General features: G+C 35.0%; 1 protein-coding gene across 1 annotated transcript in view; it reads left to right on the top strand.

Annotated features, from left to right (window-relative positions):
• The window catches only part of SOGA3 (SOGA family member 3), an 81047-nt gene that overhangs the window by 33171 nt on the left and 28535 nt on the right, over positions 1-19341 (top strand). Inside the window, exon 3 of the mRNA XM_053710709.1 lies at positions 13703-13861. Coding sequence (XP_053566684.1) covers positions 13703-13861 — 159 coding nt within the window. The remainder of the gene's footprint in view (positions 1-13702; positions 13862-19341) is intronic.

Consider the following 19341-nt stretch of genomic DNA (forward strand, 5'->3'; position numbering starts at 1 on the left):
TCTTTATTTGAAAAAGAATGCATCTAAGCTTTTTTTTTGTTCAGGACCCTGGACAGGACTTTTTTATTGGTGGATGAATTTATCCACCAATCAGCAAGAACAACCCAGGTTGTTCACCAAAAATGGGCCGGCATTTGAACTTATATTCTTGCATTTCAAATAAAGATACCAAGTGAATGAAGAAAATTTGATAATAGGAGTAAATTAGAAAGTTGTTTAAAATGTCATGCTCTATCTGAATCGCAAAAGAAAAAATGTGGGTTCAGTGTCCCTTTAAGAATAATTACAACCATTTAGAGTTAGGTCTTTTGCACCTGTTTTGGAGGATAAGCTCTATGTCCTCTTGCACCTACTCTTATGCCCATCCTCACTCACATTTAGCTTCTTTCTTAAAAGTCTCACATTTCCGTCATCCATAAAATATTCACTAATCAGAGCTATCTTTAAGAAACCTTCACTTGATCCAGTTCCCTCTTCCAGCTTCTTCTCAATATCTTTCTTCTGCCTTGCCTCTAAGCATCTTGAAAATTCTTTTTACAGTGTCTCTCTTCAAACCCTATTCTTCACTCTCTGCAATCTGATTTTCACCCCAACCACTACACTAGTTGACAAATGAATTCGTTTTACAGCCAAGTCTAAAGACAACCTCTCTCTATTAATCCTCCTATCCACAGCCTTTGATACAATTGGCCATCCTCTCTTCCCTCCAATCCTTATGTATTTGTGATACAGCTCTTGTTGTTTACTTCATATTTATAACTTCAGTGCATCCTTTCCCCTCACGCACTGTCCCTCTTTACCACTTTCTATTGGAGTGCTTTAAGGCTCAGTTATAGGTCACTTTCTTTTTTTTCAGTCTACACATCTTTACTAGTTTCCTTAAGCATTGCATATACGTTTTATTATCATCTCAATGATGAGGTCACTCAAATCAACTTATCTGCACCAGATAACATATCCTTTTCCTTGCTGTCTTGTGTCACCAATTAGTTATTTAATGTTTCATCCTGGATGACCTCGCATTACTTAAAGCTTGATGAAACAGCCTTGTTAGATGGCTGAGAAACACGTCACTGTGTATATTTAATAAAATATTTTAAATTAATGCTTGCTTGAGAAACTGTTGTCTCTAAGCACATTGGTTGAGCTTGCTGAACGACTTTTTGAATTTGTTCCTGCACCTATGATGCTGTAAGCTGGTTCCAATCCTGAACAGACGTGGGCCAGTCAGCTGGGTGGCTGAGAAGTCCCAGACTGTGTTTACAGCACCTGGAGGTGCGCTCCTAAAGTGAGTTTTATTCTTATATTTGCCCTAAAGATTTTACTAAGACTGTGCTAGGCCATGTGGTGCCCCTGTTTTGTCTAATTACAGTGTTTACATGGATGAGGTGGGCCAAAACCTTTTACAAGTAGCTGCCTGTGTTTAACATCATCAAAGAAGAATACATTTGAAGAAATTGTTTCCCTATAAGGACTATTTTTGATTTGTATATAAAAAGACTAGTAATAAAAATTTTGCTCATTTATTTTTTATTTTTTTCTTGGGAGAACAGCCCTTATGTATACATACACTTGGGTTTGATGTATATTCTATTAGAGATATTTAAAACTGAGCTTCTTCAATGTTGCCCTTCTTCCTGCACTCCAAATCTCAATTATTGTGGATATCATCATCTTAACTGCTGCCTCTGAACTTTTTTGCTTTTCAAGTTTGTAGATAATTACTAGTTCAAAGGTGGATTGTATTTTGATTGGTTGTAAGGGAAACAGAACAGCCTACCTCACTGGCTACACTTCTCACAAAAGAGCAGCGGTACTATGTGCTAATAAAAGGGAACTGATGGAGGTGGCGCCTACGGCAGTCTGGTGTGTATAAATAATTCAATGAGTTATAAATTCTAAATAAACGTCTAATACTCGTTAAAGTTCATACAAAAAGTTTAATTAATTGATTATACCAAAAACAGTAGTTAATAAAACAATATATTTAAAAATTGAGACACCGGTGTCTTAAATATTCTATTATTAATAGTTCATATAGTTAAGCATGTTATTAAGTATAAACATATGCACTCTCATGGTTGCATCTATAAAACGAGTTAAAACTGTGTTTAAAAGAACCATTCACATATACCAATTCATATTCTAATATAAATACAATGCTGAGGAACAGACTCACATATAAACACAATGAGGTGAAATATATACACTCTTATGTGTCAGCTTAAAGGCTCACAAAGTAATAAGTGACGGCTAATGAGTTCATACAATCATATGAGAGTAATCTGCACTGTTTATCTGATTTAACGAGTCTTTTGGTGAAAGTATTGTGTGTTTATTTCCCAAAAAGGTGAAAACTAAAGTTTTCGAGTTTCACTTGTTTCACTTTTTAGTGTTTAGTAATAACTCACCCAGCCTTCTGGCACAAACGGCACAGCTTTAGCTCACCTACTTTCTGTATGTGCGTGTTGGCTGGGACTTCTGTGTGTGTGGTCTGAGTAATCAATCAATTGGTGATCTACGCGTTTCGGCTCATAGAAAGCCTTTGTCAAGATGACCAAATTCCAGCTCCTCCTTCTTATTTAAAGGGTATTCTGTTAACCCTTTGATAGGTTTACTTTCTTGATGATGGTAATTGATACCAGCTGTTTATATTGTAGGATCCCTGTCTAATATGGTTACGCTGCAGTGGACTGATTAGCCTTACTGTACTATTGACACAATGTATAGTATATATAAATATGAGAATACAAGATTTAGTTACATATTTTTGTATCTGTATAACAACAATTCATCAACTTAATATCATTCACTTTTTTGTTACATAACCAGCTACAGTTTAGCAGAGTTTCTAACCTAGCGAATACACTGAGAACATGACATTTTATAATAAACTTTATAGATTAGAAGAAATTTAAACAAAATTAAAAAAAAAAATTGATGATAATTAATAAGTATTCTTGATAAAAACGAGTCATATAAATGCCATTTAAAAAAGAATCATATACGGGCAATTTAAAAATATAGGCAATTTAAAAAATATAGGCAATTTAAAAAGATTTTTTTTAAATACATCATTAGTAACATATAAATTGGTTTAAGTTTGCTGTGACAATTTTTTTTTTTTTTTTTTGTGCTGTGACAAAACATTTTTTTGCGGTGTAACTTCAATTTAATTTTTTTTTGGAAACTTTAAAAATGACCAAAATGTTACCAGGACAAGAAGGACGTTTAGGTATACTTATTGGAAATTCATTAAAAGTTGACTTTATATTCGATTATTAAATATATTAAATAAGTAAAATTGAGATCAAGCTCACTGTTAAGACCTGTGGGAGATAATGTCCCAAAATTATAAATTAACTCTGCCTCTTGTTTTTAAAGTTTCTGTTCCATATTTCCTCTCCTTCCATCTTTCAGTATTTTTCTGACACCCCAGAACTTCTTTGCTTGTACCCTCCCCTGATGCTTTTCTTTAAAATGTCTATATAAAACTGTATCAACCCTTCCCCAGTGACTGTATTAATGGGTCTTTTAGTAGGAGGTGCCAATGTTTATTGTTTATTCTTTTGAACATTTTATGTTGTATTAAATACGTTGTTATTATTGGTACTTCTAGATCTGTATGATTTCTTTTTTATATGATTCGGTTTATTATTTTCCTCTAATAGACTTTATCTATGTGTTTACTTTCCTCCACAGTTCTCTCGATCTTTCTAATATTTATAGCCCTTTTGTTCAAATCTCTGTACCAAGACTTTAGATTGTTCTTCATATTCAGAAATATCTGAGCATTTTTTTCATATTCGTAATAACTTGCCCTTGGGTATATTCTTTTTCCAGTTTTAGTATTGGCAACTTCTGGAGTCTATGTAATTATTTGAGTCTACGTTTTTAAAATTTTTTTCTTGTCTTTATCTGTCCATTCAATATCTCTACTTCTATATCCAAGAAATTAATATTTTGTTGACTACATTCATGCGTAAAACCCAAACCAAAATCATTACTATTCAAATCATCTATGAACATATTTAGTAGTTCCATGTTGCCTTTCCAAATCAGGAACATATTGTCAATATAGCGCTTATAGAGCACAAGGTTTGTACCCCATCAAGAACATCTCAGAAAATCATTCTCAAATGCCCCCATAAACAAATTCACATAGCTGGGTGCGAATCTTGTGCCCATAGCCGTCCCCTTAATCTATAAAAAATTGTTGTCTTCAAATTTAAAATAGTTTTTTTTAAATAAATTCTATACATTGTAATAAAAAAAATGCCCTGTGTATTTGTCATATTCTCATCATTCCCAAAGTATGAATTAATTGCTTTTATGCCTAAATTATAATCTATATTGGTATACAAAGAATTAACATTACAAGTGACCAGAATATAGTTGCTTTCCCATTTAATATTTCTCAAGACGTTAAGAAAGTGTGTGGAATCTGATAAATAAGATATAAGCTCTTTAACATAATTTTGTAAAAAAAAATCAATATACTGTGATAAATTGGATGTAATAGAATCAATGCCAGATATTATCGGACGTCCTGGTGTCATTATAGACATTCAAATTATAGGGAATACAACTATCCCAATTATAGCGAGTATAATTCACAATACCAGAGGTATGAACAAAGGGATTACCACAAAGATAGACCTAGACAATTCACTGAGGGATATCAAGGGCATAATGACAATAATAGATACAATAATAGAGATAGGGAGTACAATGAACATCAAAGAAGAGAGGTCAATAAAAAAAGGACAAACACAAAACAATTGGAGGGTTCCAATTCACAACAGGTATGAGGCATTACAATACGAGAATTAATATACTGATCATTCTCCTTCTAGACTAGGAACATCCGTGAGTTTTTTAGAAGGAGTTTGAGAAAGAGCCCACGACCCCTCAAAAGGGAAAAGGAGAAGAGAGGGAATAGAAAACTGACTAACAACAGATCAGAAAGAGAGACCCCAAATAAAGGTATCTTCAATATCAGTGATACCATAAGGAACAAGAGAGTATACTACACAAAGGATTATCATTAAAGATCTACAATCACAAACTGATATAGTAAGTAAACAAGCAGACAAAGGTGGAGGGGTAGTGATCATGAATAATACATATTATCTTAATGAAGCATATAGATTGCAAGGGGACATCACAACATATAAGAAATTGAGAAATGACCCAGGTGATTATTATCAATTACAACTTAAAGAACTGTTAGAGGGAGCTGTATCACAAAATCTAGTTACTGTTTCAGAATATAAGTTTCTACTGATCAAAGATTTCAGAACACCATTTTTTTTATTTTCTCTCCAAAATACACAAAAATCTAGAGAACCCACCAGGATGTCCAATAATATCTGGCATTAATTCCATTACATCCAATTTATCACAGTATATTGAATTTTTTTTCTACACAATTATGTAAAAGAGCTTCCATCTTATTTATCAGATTACGCACACTTTCTTAACGTCTTGAGAAATATTAAATGGTAAAGCAACTATATTCTGTTCACTTGTGACGTTAATTATTTGTATACCAATATAGATCATAATTTAGGCATAAAAGCAATTTAAATTTTGAGAATGATGAGAATGTGACAAATACACAGGGCAATTTTTTATTACAATGTATAGAATTTATTTTAAAGAAAAACTATTTTAAATTTCAAGACAACTATTTTTTATAGATTAAGGGGACGGCTATGGGCACAAGGTTCGCACCCAGATATGCAAATTTGTTTGTGGGGGCATTTGAGAATGATGTTCTTCCTGGGGTGCGAACCTTGTGCTCTATAAGCTCTATATTGACAATATGTTCCTGATTTGGAAGGGCGACATGGAACTACTAAATATGTTCATAGAGGATTTGAACAGTAATGATTTTGGTTTGGGTTTTACGTACAAATATAGTCAACAAAAAATTAATTACTTGGATATAGAAGTAGAGATATTGAACGAACAGATAAAGACAAGAACATTTTTAAAAAAATAGTCTCAAATAATTACATATACTCCTGAAGTTGCCATCACGAAAACTGGAAAAAGAATATATCTAAGGGCCAGTTATTATGAATACGAAAACAATTCTCAGATATTTCTGAATATGAAGAGGCAGAGTTAATTTATAATTTTGGGACATTATCTCCCACAGGTCTTAACAGTGAGCTTGATCTCAACTTTCTTATTTATTTTATTTAATAGTCAAATATAAAGTCAACTTTTAATGATATTCCAATAAGTATACCTAAATGTCCTTTTTATCCTAGTAACATTTGGGCCATTTGTAAAGTTTAAAAAAAAATTGTAAAAGTTGCATCGAATTAGTTACACCCAAAAAAATGTTTTGTCACAGCAAAAAATTTTTTTTTTTTTTGTCACAGCAAACTTAAACCAATTTATATGTTACTACTGAAGTATTTCAAAACTCCCCTTTTTTAAATTGCCTATATTTTTAAATTGCCTTTCTAAATGGCATGTATATGACTCATTTTTATCAAGAATACTTATTAATTATCATAAAAAAATGTTTTGTTTTTAAATTTCTAGTAATCAATAAAGTTTATTATAAAATTTCATGTTCTCAATGTATTCGCTGGGTTAGAAACTCTGCTAAACTGTAGCTGGTTATGTAACAAAAAGTGAATTATATTAAGCTGATGAATTGTTATACAGAGATAAAAATATGTAACTAATTCTTGTATTCTCATAGTTATATATACTATACATTGTGTCAATAGTGCAATAAGGCTAATCAGTCCCACTGCAGCGTAACCATATGAGACAGGGATCCTACAATATAAACAGCTGGTATCAATTACCATCATTAAGAAATTAAACTTATCAAAGGGTTAACAGGATAACTTTTAAATAAGAAGGAAGAGCTGGAATTTGGTCATCTTGGCAAAGGCTTTCTACGAGCCAAAACGCATAGATCACCAATTTAAGCTTAACATGTAAGGCCAGTGAGTGGCCACAGCACGACTCCCAGGACCTCATTATCGGCTAAGAAGTAACTCTAAAATACACAGAGGAAGCAGACCGATTGAGCGGTAGGAGCCTGGAGCCATCTGGCTTTTTTTCAGCAGACTAATCAAAACAGTGCGCGCACTTGGATACACGTGGTGATTGGCTGTTGAGCACCCACGTGTTTACTCAGACCACACACACAGAAGTCCCAGCCAACACGGATATACAGAAAGTAGGTGAGCTAAAGCTGTGCCGTTTGTGCCGGAAGGCTGGGCGAGTTATTACTGAACACTAAAAAGTGAAACTTGAAAACTTGAATTTTCACCTTTTGGGAAATAAACATGCAAGACTATCACGAAAAGACCTGTTAAATCAGATAAACAGTGCAGATTACTCTCATATGATTGTATGAACTCATTAGCCGGCACTTATAACTTTGTGAGCATTTAAGCCGACACATAAGAGTGTATATATTTCACCTCATTGTGTTTATATGTGAGTCTGTAGATTCCTAAGCATTGTATTTATATGAATTGGTATATGTGAATGGATCTTTTAAACACAGTTGTAACTCGTTTTATAGATGCAACCATAAGAGTGCATATATTTTATAATTAATAACGTGCTTAACTATATGAACTATTAATAATAGAATATTTAAGTTTTTAAATATATTGTTTTATTAACTACTTCTATTCGGTATAATCAATTAATTAAACTATTTTTTGTATGAATTTTAACGAGTATTAGACGTTTATTTAGAACTTATAGAAGTTTATTAAGAACGCATTAAATTATTTATACGCATCAGACTGCCGTGGGCGCCACCTCCATCAGTTCCCTTTTCTTAGCTTGTAGATAATTACTGTTTTTTAAACCTTAAAAATATCTCTAAAATCTGTAATTTCCTCACACAAAACTCACAAGATTCTAATTCATTCACATATCATTTCCCACCTTGACTATTGCAACTATTCCCTCTGTGGTTGCTCAAGCTGCTCCCTTCCCCACTGTAATTCATGATGAAAACCATTGCCAGACTCGTGTTCTTCATCCATTGCTAGTCCCTCTACTGGCTTCCTTTAGCAACAAGAATACAATGCAAAATATTGTCCCTAACTTAAAAACACTTAGCTAACACTGCACCCTCCTATATCTATACCTTTGTCTGCAAATACTTTTCTGCACACCCCCTCCACTCTACTCATATCCTACTTCTCTCCTCATCTATATTATTTCTTTCACAAACTCCTGTCTGCAAGGCTTTTCTACCATGTTACATGTTCTGTCGATTTCCTCGCTTACCAAGACTTGCCACCAACTTTAAACACATATCTTCAGTGATGCGTACAAGACGTTTATCTGCTTTTCTAAGCTCTGAATCCCCCCTCCCTCTCAACTTTGCCATATACTTTATTTAAAATGTAAGCTCTTGAGTATATACCTGTATGTACTAATGTACTAGCACTGCATACTATGGGCTACATTATGAGTGGAGAATTATTTTGCACTCCTGCTCACACGTTAACTTCGGTAGACGGACACAAAAAGTGGATCCTCGATTGTGTTTATGTATAGGTATATATATATATATTTATAGGTATATCTATTTCAAAATACTTAGAACATGTTCCCCTATGTGATAAACATTGGAATGTGAAATATTTACATTAAATGCACATTATAGCTCTTTAGTAAATATATATATACATAAACATATTTAGACAAGTGTTTGTATCTCTATGTTAAAGCTCTTTGCAGACCTCATATCTTTTATCCCTTTTAACTTTTTAATACATTAAAAAAAAAAGTTTCTATTAGACGGTGTTAATATGAGTGTAACTGTACTGTTAAATGTATTTTTGATGTATTTTGTGCAACTTTTTTTGTCTCGTTAACCAGAGCTCTGAAGTCATGCTAACCCAAAGCGTGTTAAATTTGATTGCGCTTAAAGGGACAGTCTAGGCCAAAATAAACTTTCATGATTCAGATAGAGCATGCAATTTTAAACAATTTTCCAATTTACTTTTATCACCAATATTGCTTTGTTCTCTTGGTATTCTTAGTTGAAAGCTTAACCTAGGAGGTTCATATGCTAATTTCTTAGACCTTGAAGGCCACCTCTTTTCAGAATGCATTTTAACAGTTTTTCACCACTAGAGGGTGTTAGTTCATGTATTTCATATAGATAACACTGTGCTCGTGCACGTGAAGTTATCTGGGAGCAGGCACTGATTGGCTAAACTGCAAGTCTGTCAAAAGAAATGAAATAAAGGGGCAGTTTGCAGAGGCTTAGATACAAGATAATCACAGAGGTTAAAAGTATATTAATATAACTGTGTTGGTTTTGCAAAACTGGGGAATGGGTAATAAAGGGATTATCTATCTTTTAAAATAATAAAAATTCTGGTGTGGACTGTCCCTTTAAGCGAATGCTTTTACTTTCAACTCGTAATACGCAAGCACAAAAAGCAGAGAAACACCCCATATCGCTTGCACGCTACAGTTAGTGGGCCACTTTTAATCTAGCCCTGTGTTTGCTCTTTATAAATAAATTCACATAACAATAATAATCATGCTAATAAAAATAATAAAAGACTTTTAGAGAAAAACAATTTCAGGGGTGATAGTTTGCATTTAAGCATATTTTTGGATCTGCTGAGTATGAACATAAATACCAATTAAATAGATACTGTACTCAGAAGATTATATTAAAGGGACAGTCTACACTAAATTTGTTATTGTTTAAAAAGATAGCTAATGCCTTTACTATCCATTCCCCAGCTTTGCACAACCAACATTGATATATTAATATACTTTATAATATTTAAACCTCTAAATTTCTGCCGGTTTCTAAGCCACTATAGACAGCCTCTTATCACATGCTTTTTTATTAGCTTTTCACAGCAGGAGACTGCTAGTTCATGTGGGCCATATAGATAACAATGTGTTCACGCACAAGGAGTTATTTAAAATTTAGCACAACACAGTACTAAATGCAAGTCAATAGATAATACATTAAAAGTCATGTGATCAAGGGGCTGTCAGAAGATTCTTAGATACAAGGTAATCACAGAGGTAAAAAATATATTAATATAACAGTGTTGGTTATGCAAAACTAGGTAATGGATAATAAAGCGATTATCTTTTAAAACAATAAACATTTTATTGTAGACTGTCCCTTTAAAGTGAATGTCAAGCTAACACTATTACCTAAACTGAAAGGATAGCAGTTAAAAAACGAATGAGTTTCATTCATCAAATCATTAGTAGATACTTATCTTCCGAGATATTTCACTCTGAACGCTATAGGGATAAGAGCCGAAGCTCCGGTCGCCATTTACAGCAATTGATTGACAGATGACTCATCTGCAATCAACAAATCGAAATCGGGAAACAACGATTTGCAGATGAGTCATCTGTCAATCAAATGCTGTAAATGGCGACCGGAGCTTTGGCTCTTATCCCTATAGCGTTCAGAGTGAAATATCTCTGAAGATAAGTATCCACTAACGATTTGATGAATGAAACTCATTCGTTTTTTAACTGCTATCCTTTCAGTTTAGGTAATAGTGTTAGCTTGACATTCAGTCAACACCAGAATTTTTGTTGTTTAAAAAGATAGATAATCCCTTTATTACCCATTCTCCAGTTTTGCAAAATCAACACTGTTATATTAATACACTTTTTACTTCTGTGACTAATTTGTATCTAAGCATCTTCTGACCGTCCCTAATCACATGACTTTTAGTTATTATCTATTGACTTGCGTTTTAGCCAATTAGTGCAGTGTCTGCCACTAGCCATGGGCGTGATCACAATGCTATCTATATGGCCTACATGAGCTTGCTCTCCCCTGCTGTGAAAAGCTAATAAAATAGAGGCAGTCTTCAAGGGCTTAGTAATGATCATATGCACCTTCCTAGGTTTGCTTTCAACTAGAATACCAAGAGAACAAAGCAAAATTGTTGATAAAAGTAAATTAGAAAGTTTTTTAAAATTACATGCCCTATTTGAAAAATTAAAGTTTTTTTTTGGACTTGACTGTCCCTTTAAGTAAAATATTTGTAAATTGAAATTTAAACTAATACAGCCATATCAGTTTTGTACTTCCTACTTTTGCTCGTTGGCTGATAGGCACTCCCTACTAATGTTCATTGGGTGATAGGTACCTCCTGCTAATGCCTATTAGTTAAAATGTACTTCCTGCTAATGCTCATTGGTTAAACTTCTTGCTTATGCTAATTGAGCATTTGTATGCAGTAAGTCAGAAACCAATGGTTGGATGTGCACAATTTAGGCCAGTATGTTATTTTAAATTTGATTTGATTTGACACTGATCTTAATTTATATTCATTCAGGTAATACAAATCTCAGCATGTTCTAATATTGCTCTTTCATATACAGGGAGTGCAGAATTATTAGGCAAATTAGTATTTTGACCACATCATCCTCTTTATGCATGTTGTCTTACTCCAAGCTGTATAGGCTCGAAAGCCTACTACCAATTAAGCATATTAGGTAATGTGCATCTCTGTAATGAGAAGGGGTGTGGTCTAATGACATCAACACCCTATATCAGGTGTGCATAATTATTAGGCAACTTCCTTTCCTTTGGCAAAATGGGTCAAAAGAAGGACTTGACAGGCTCAGAAAAGTCAAAAATAGTGAGATATCTTGCAGAGGGATGCAGCACTCTTAAAATTGCAAAGCTTCTGAAGCGTGATCATCAAACAATCAAGCGTTTCATTCAAAATAGTCAACAGGGTTGCAAGAAGCGTGTGGAAAAACCAAGGCGCAAAATAACTGCCCATGAACTGAGAAAAGTCAAGCGTGCAGCTGCCAAGATGCCACTTGCCACCAGTTTGGCCATATTTCAGAGCTGCAACATCACTGGAGTGCCCAAAAGCACAAGGTGTGCAATACTCAGAGACATGGCCAAGGTAAGAAAGGCTGAAAGATGACCACCACTGAACAAGACACACAAGCTGAAACGTCAAGACTGGGCCAAGAAATATCTCAAGACTGATTTTTCTAAGGTTTTATGGACTGATGAAATGAGAGTGAGTCTTGATGGGCCAGATGGATGGGCCCGTGGCTGGATTGGTAAAGGGCAGAGAGCTCCAGTCCGACTCAGACGCCAGCAAGGTGGAGGTGGAGTACTGGTTTGGGCTGGTATCATCAAAGATGAGCTTGTGGGGCCTTTTCGGGTTGAGGATGGAGTCAAGCTCAACTCCCAGTCCTACTGCCAGTTTCTGGAAGACACCTTCTTCAAGCAGTGGTACAGGAAGAAGTCTGCATCCTTCAAGAAAAACATGATTTTCATGCAGGACAATGCTTCATCACACGCGTCCAAGTACTCCACAGCGTGGCTGGCAAGAAAGGGTATAAAAGAAGAAAATCTAATGACATGGCCTCCTTGTTCACCTGATCTGAACCCCATTGATAACCTGTGGTCCATCATCAAATGTGAGATTTACAAGGAGGGAAAACAGTACACCTCTCTGAACAGTGTCTGGGAGGCTGTGGTTGCTGCTGCACGCAATGTTGATGGTGAACAGATCAAAACACTGACAGAATCCATGGATGGCAGGCTTTTGAGTGTCCTTGCAAAGAAAGGTGGCTATATTGGTCACTGATTTGTTTTTGTTTTGTTTTTGAATGTCAGAAATGTATATTTGGGAATGTTGAGATGTTATATTGGTTTCACTGGTAAAAATAAATAATTGAAATGGGTATATATTTGTTTTTTGTTAAGTTGCCTAATAATTATGCACAGTAATAGTCACCTGCACACACAAATATCCCCCTAAAATAGCTAAAACTAAAAACAAACTAAAAACTACTTCCAAAACTATTCAGCTTTGATATTAATGAGTTTTTTGGGTTCATTGAGAACATGGTTGTTGTTCAATAATAAAATTAATCCTCAAAAATACAACTTGCCTAATAATTCTGCACTCCCTGTAGATTATATACAATTTTTCAGTAAATTGCTCATTTAATATAATTTTAATTTCTTCAATGAATATTTTAAATACTAAAAAGAAAAAGAAGAATTAACCCCTTAACAAAAGTGACGTACCATGTACATCACCAGTCGTTTCCTTGTTTATAATAGTACAGGTCCCCAGGGTATGTTGCTGGTCCTTAAGGGGTTAAACAATTTTGCACATTTGCTACATCTATGTTACTAGTTTATTAATATGAAAACGTAAAGGGATATGAAACCCAAATATTTTATTTTGTTACTCATATAGAGCATATCATTTTTTTTAAATGTTTCCAATTTACATCTAGTATCAAATTTGCTTCGTTCCAACGATATTCTGTGTTGAAGAGATACCTAGGTAGCATCTGGAGCGCTACATTGCAGGAAATAGTGCTGACTTCTAGTGCTCTTGCAAATGGATCACATTCTTGCTGCCATATAATGATTCAGAAATTGGGAGGCTTCTAAGCTTACATCCCTACTTTTCAACATAAGACACCAAGAGAATGAACACAAATTGATAATGAAAGTAAATTAAAAAGTTGTTTAAAACTGCATGTTCTCTCTGAATCCTGAAAGAAAAATGTTGTTGTTGTTTTATTTTTATCTTTTTAAGAGATATGTAAGTTGCTATACTTTTATACAGCATTATTAAAGATATTTTTATCTCTTTTGTTTCTTTTAATTGAACACTTGTGCTAACCCTAACTGCAATGCATTTTCTTGTAGGTAGCCAAAGATGTATCTGTAAGACTTCATCATGAACTAGAAAATGTAGAAGAAAAGCGCACCAAAACTGAGGAGGAAAATGAGACTCTTCGTCAGCAACTCATTGAAGTAGATATAACCAAGCAGGCGTTACAGGGGGAATTGGAAAAACTGAAAGAGGTCAGCATTAAGCAGCTATACTGTGATATCTAATAATTGCTTCTGAATTACCATTACTTTGTAATGATCTTAATTGCAAAATCAGTTTGCTCCGTCCTCTGTTATGCTGGATCATGCATATTATTTTCATATTACATATAGCATTTGGTCGAAAAGTGACCATGAACTCTCAATTTTATTATGTTTTATTTTAAAACAGCATAATGAAAATGTAATTTATTTCTATTACATTTCTACTTTAAATCAATATCTTTATTCTAAAATTGATGTCATTACCAGGAACTTGAAGGTTTATAGTGTTGTGTCTTGACCCAGGTAGGCTTTCGTATAGTTCAATAATAACATAATCCTAAAGGATATCCAAACTGTTAGGAACTACAGATTCTTCCTTAAGAAAATTTGACACAAATGTCCAAACATGGTAAAAAAACACTTTAGCAGTTACTATCATACAACAAGAGGGGATAAATCACCTTGTCAGAGAACCCCTTGTTCTGTAGAATGAACTTTCATAACAATGGTCAGTGTAAATACTTTCATGCTTTGGTTATGAAATGGCCCCTGAGACAGAAGAATGAGGTATTGTGGAAGTAGTCAGTGATCCTACATTCTTTCCATCTAATCTCAAGGAAGGAACGAAGAATCTTTGTAAAATATTGTATATATGTTCCTCAGAGTCAAGTCAATGAGGTAGGGTGGTAAATCACTGAATTGTTTAATGACAGCCAGGGAAGATAAAACCATTGCCCTGTGTGGGTCACTGACATCCAAGGGGTAAAGCTCTTGGGTGTGACCAGCAGCCATTGAGTAAAATTACTGCTCTTTGTATTTGACAGAATCTGTGATGATCTTAGAGGGCCCTCTTCATACTAGTTTGCATGTCATTGAATATTTTTGCGGAGGGCAGCTGGGAAACCTAGTTTTGCCTTATTGGTTTTCTGGAAATTTGTACATATGCTTTAAAGGGGCAGTTTACTCAAACATTTTCTCCCCTTTAATTTGTTCCCAATGATCCACTTTACCTGTATTTCTATTGCCCTTATATTGGCATTTGAAATAGTTGATTTAGCCTGTGGTATCCCCACTTATCCTGAAAGTTTTTGGTCTTAAGGCCAAGCTGTGTAAACACAGCCAGCAGAAGAAATTACACTCCCAGTGGGTTATAGAAGAGATAAGGTAATAAAATGTTAATTTTCCATGATTCTCTCCAAGTACTGGCGATTGGTGTATGGACAGATATAAGATAAAGAAGCATGTATATGTACACAATGTGATAAAGTAATGAGATCTGATTATACCTACAAGCTCAACCCATTTTATTAGGTTGTGGCCTCAAAACATAAAATCAGATATTTCATATACACAAATAAACCTTAAAAAGTAATGTCTGTAAATAAATAATTATGCAGCAGCAAAATGTTATATGATTAAATTAATGGGGTCATATTTATCTAAAGACTGCTGCTCCATAACCTGTTCGCCTGCTCTGAGGTGGCGGACAGAAATCGACAGAAATCAACCCGATCGAGTTGATTGACGACCCCAGCTAGGGGCTGATTGGCCGCAAAGCTGCAGGGGGCGGCATTGCACCAGCAGTACACAAGAACTGCTGGTGCAATGATAAATGCCGATAGCGTATGCTGTTGGCATTTAACGATGTGCAGCGGATCATGTCCCCTTGCCCCTTAATAAATAGGCCCCATGGTCTTAAATGCAAAATAAAATTGTTGACAATCCCTCTACGTAAACTAAAGAGGTGGAATTAGAAATGGGCTATTGAGCTGTTTCATAATGATTACAAAATCTTTGTAATGGGCTTCACCTTGGATCTTTTTGGTTTACAGCAAAAGGATTATAAAAACGTTGTATCTGTTAAATTAATAATAGATAACCTTCTGTATATTTTTACCTACTCTGGCCAGTGTTTATACACCACATACATATCTAACTTTCACTTAAAGGGACAGCATACGCTGTCAGCATTTAACATTGCACAAACATTTCTGGTTAAATGCTTGTGCAATGTCAGCACAGGGGATGTCAAACATCCCGATCAGATTGTGATGATTGCAGTCCAAAAAGGTTTGCGGACGACCGATGCTTAGATTGCAGCATCCGTTGCATGATAAATCTACCCCTTAGTGTCTATAAAACAATGGGAGCTGCCATGTTATAACTTAGGTTACCTTCGCTGCTGTGGCCAATTAGGGACAGTTATAAATAGGTCACTAGAGTGTGCAGCCAATGGCTATGTGTAATATGTAATATAGCAGTGATCATCACTTCCTTTTCTAACAGCAACTGAAAATCTCACACTTTCAGAATGGAATTACAGGAAAATGGGACAAAATAAATAATGCAAGTATATTGCAGAGTTGTTTTTATTTATACAGTTTACCATTTTATATTACCATCTCAAAGTGTTTAATGTCCCTTTAAGTTTGAGCATGATACATACATACTAGTGAGACTGATTGTATGCTCTGTGATTTGCTTCAGGGAATTTTTAAAAGAACTGATATATTATAAAATGTTATATAGTTGCAGGCATTGTTAAAATGAATATCTTATAAGTTTTAATATCATTATGCTGCAGGCAAATAATGATACTTTTCTACTGACGACTATACTGACAATTTTATCTATTTAAAATACAGACTAAAACTGACAAACAAAACTGTTCTTGGAAATTCATACTATTTTCTATTGTCTTGCCTTTTCCCTCTATTTCTTTGTCTGTCTCAATTACCTACTTTACTCTGTTTCTAACTTTATCTGTTTTTCACTCTTATCACTAAGTAATCCCTGAGTATCTGACTCTCTGACCCTGTATCTTTCTCATTATTACCCATAACTATTTATCTCCTTCCTGTTTCTTGTGTCATTCTCTTGTGTATTTATTCCTGTTCACTTCCATGGCAACTACCTAATATTACAGAATCACGAAATCCCTCATGCGAACAAAGGATGTCTCTTTCAAATGATACATTTACATAAAATGAATTGACTGTGGAATACATTTATATTTATAGGCAATGAGAGCTATTTTTTTCTCACAGAGTTTTTTAGGACACTGTTTTCACTGCAGCTATTAGTTCTAGTTATAACATGCACATTAGACACAGAAAGGAACTTTATCACTCTTTAATTCAATTTTGACACGGATTCCATTATGCATTTAACAAGTTGGTCAAGGCATGCTGGTTTAACATGAAGAAACAGCAGTCATTTTTACTGGTATTGGAATTCTCATTTGTTCTGTGTTTAAAAGCTGGGGATCCAAATATAAAATGCAGGAATAAGCCAGAAAGTAAGATATAAATCTATGTTACATGTCCCTTACTAGAATTTCCTAATAGCTGTACACATGCCTTCCTTGTAGATTTTTTTCTACACAGCTCAGCTTTTCTCCGGGAGCAGAAAAGAATACTAGTCCCAAATTTTATGCCACATATTACCCACACTCCAACTATACATCTCCCTCTTAAAGGGATACTAAACACAATTTTATTTTTCATGATTCAGATAGAGCATGCCATTTCTCCTGTTAAGTGTGGTCAGTCCACGGGTCATCATTACTTCTGGGATATTATCTCCTCCCCTACAGGAAGTGCAAGAGGATTCACCCAGCAGAGCTGCTATATAGCTCCTCCCCTCTACGTCACCTCCAGTCATTCTCTTGCACCCAACGAATAGATAGGATGTGTGAGAGGACTGGTGATTTTAATTAGTTTATTACCTTCAATCAAAAGTTTGTTATTTTATAATAGCACCGGAGTGTGTTATTCATTCTCTGGTAGAATTTGAAGAAGAATCTACCTGAGTTTTTTCTATGATTTTAGCCGGAGTAGTTAAGATCATATTGCTGTTTCTCGGCCATCTGAGGAGAGGTAAACTTCAGATCAGGGGACAGCGGGCAGATTAATCTGCAAAGAGGTATGTAGCAGTTTATTATTTTCTGACATGGAATTGATGAGAAAATCCTGCCATACCGTTATAATGTAAACTCAGCCTTAAATACAGTAGATGTATCTGGTATCAGGCTGTCATGTATGTATATTTTACACTTCAGTATTCTGGGGAATGGTACTTCACTGGATTTATACTGTATGCATAGACTTAACCTAATTTGCAGGGACTTGCAATAGGTTTTTAAATAACAATTAATTTATTGAGGTTAAACGTTTTTTGCTGGCATGTAAAATCGTTTATTTCTCTGAGGTACTGGGTGAAAAAATGTTTTGGGCACTGTTTTTTCCACTTGGCAATAGTTTTGTTTAAATTTAAACAGTTTACTGATCTCTCTCACTGTTATGTGTGAGGGGGAGGGGCCATTTTTGGCGCTTTTACTACGCATCAAAAAACTCAGTCAGAGGTTCATTTTCTTCCTGCATGATCCGGTTCATCTCTACAGAACTCAGGGATCTTCAAAGCTTGTTTTGAGGGAGGTAATCATTCACAGCAGAGCTGTGAAGATTGTAGTTGACTGTGATAAAAAACGTTTATTTGTGTATTTTTTCTGCTGTCAGGGTTAGTTATCCTTTGCTAATGGGAACAATCCTTTGCTAAAATTGTATATTTCTTACAAAGATTTGATGCTATAATTTATTTATTTCAACTGTCATAATTTTTTCTGTGCTTCTTATAGGCACAGTTCGTTTTCATATTATTGTAAATTACTTGAAAAGCATTTCCAAGTTGCTAGTTAATTGCTAGTGTGTTAAACATGTCTGATTCAGAGGAAGATACATGTGCTATATGTGCTAATGCCAAAGTGGAGCCCAATAGAAATTTATGTACTAACTGTATTGATGCTACTTTAAATAAAAGTCAATCTGTACAAATTGAACATATTTCACCAAACAACGAGGGGAGAGTTATGCCGACTAACTCGCCTCACGTGTCAGTACCTGCATCTCCCGCTCGGGAGGTGCGTGATATTGTAGCGCCGAGTACATCTGGGCGGCCATTACAAATCACATTACAGGATATGGCTACTGTTATGACTGAAGTTTTGGCTAAATTACCAGAACTGAGAGGTAAGCGTGATCACTCTGGGGTGAGAACAGAGTGCGCTGATAATATTAGGGCCATGTCAGACACTGCGTCACAGGTGGCAGAACATGAGGACGGAGAACTTCATTCTGTGGGTGACGGTTCTGATCCAAACAGACTGGATTCAGATATTTCAAATTTTAAATTTAAGCTGGAAAACCTCAGTGTATTACTAGGGGAGGTATTAGCGGCTCTGAATGATTGTAACACAGTTGCAATACCAGAGAAAATGTGTAGGTTGGATAGATATTTTGCGGTACCGGCGAGTACTGATGTTTTTCCTATACCTAAGAGACTTACTGAAATTGTTACTAAGGAGTGGGATAGACCCGGTGTACCGTTCTCACCCCCTCCGATATTTAGAAAAATGTTTCCAATAGACGCCACCACACGGGACTTATGGCAAACGGTCCCTAAGGTGGAGG

This window comes from Bombina bombina, chromosome 4, assembly GCF_027579735.1.
Source record: "Bombina bombina isolate aBomBom1 chromosome 4, aBomBom1.pri, whole genome shotgun sequence".
Lineage (NCBI taxonomy): Eukaryota > Metazoa > Chordata > Amphibia > Anura > Bombinatoridae > Bombina > Bombina bombina.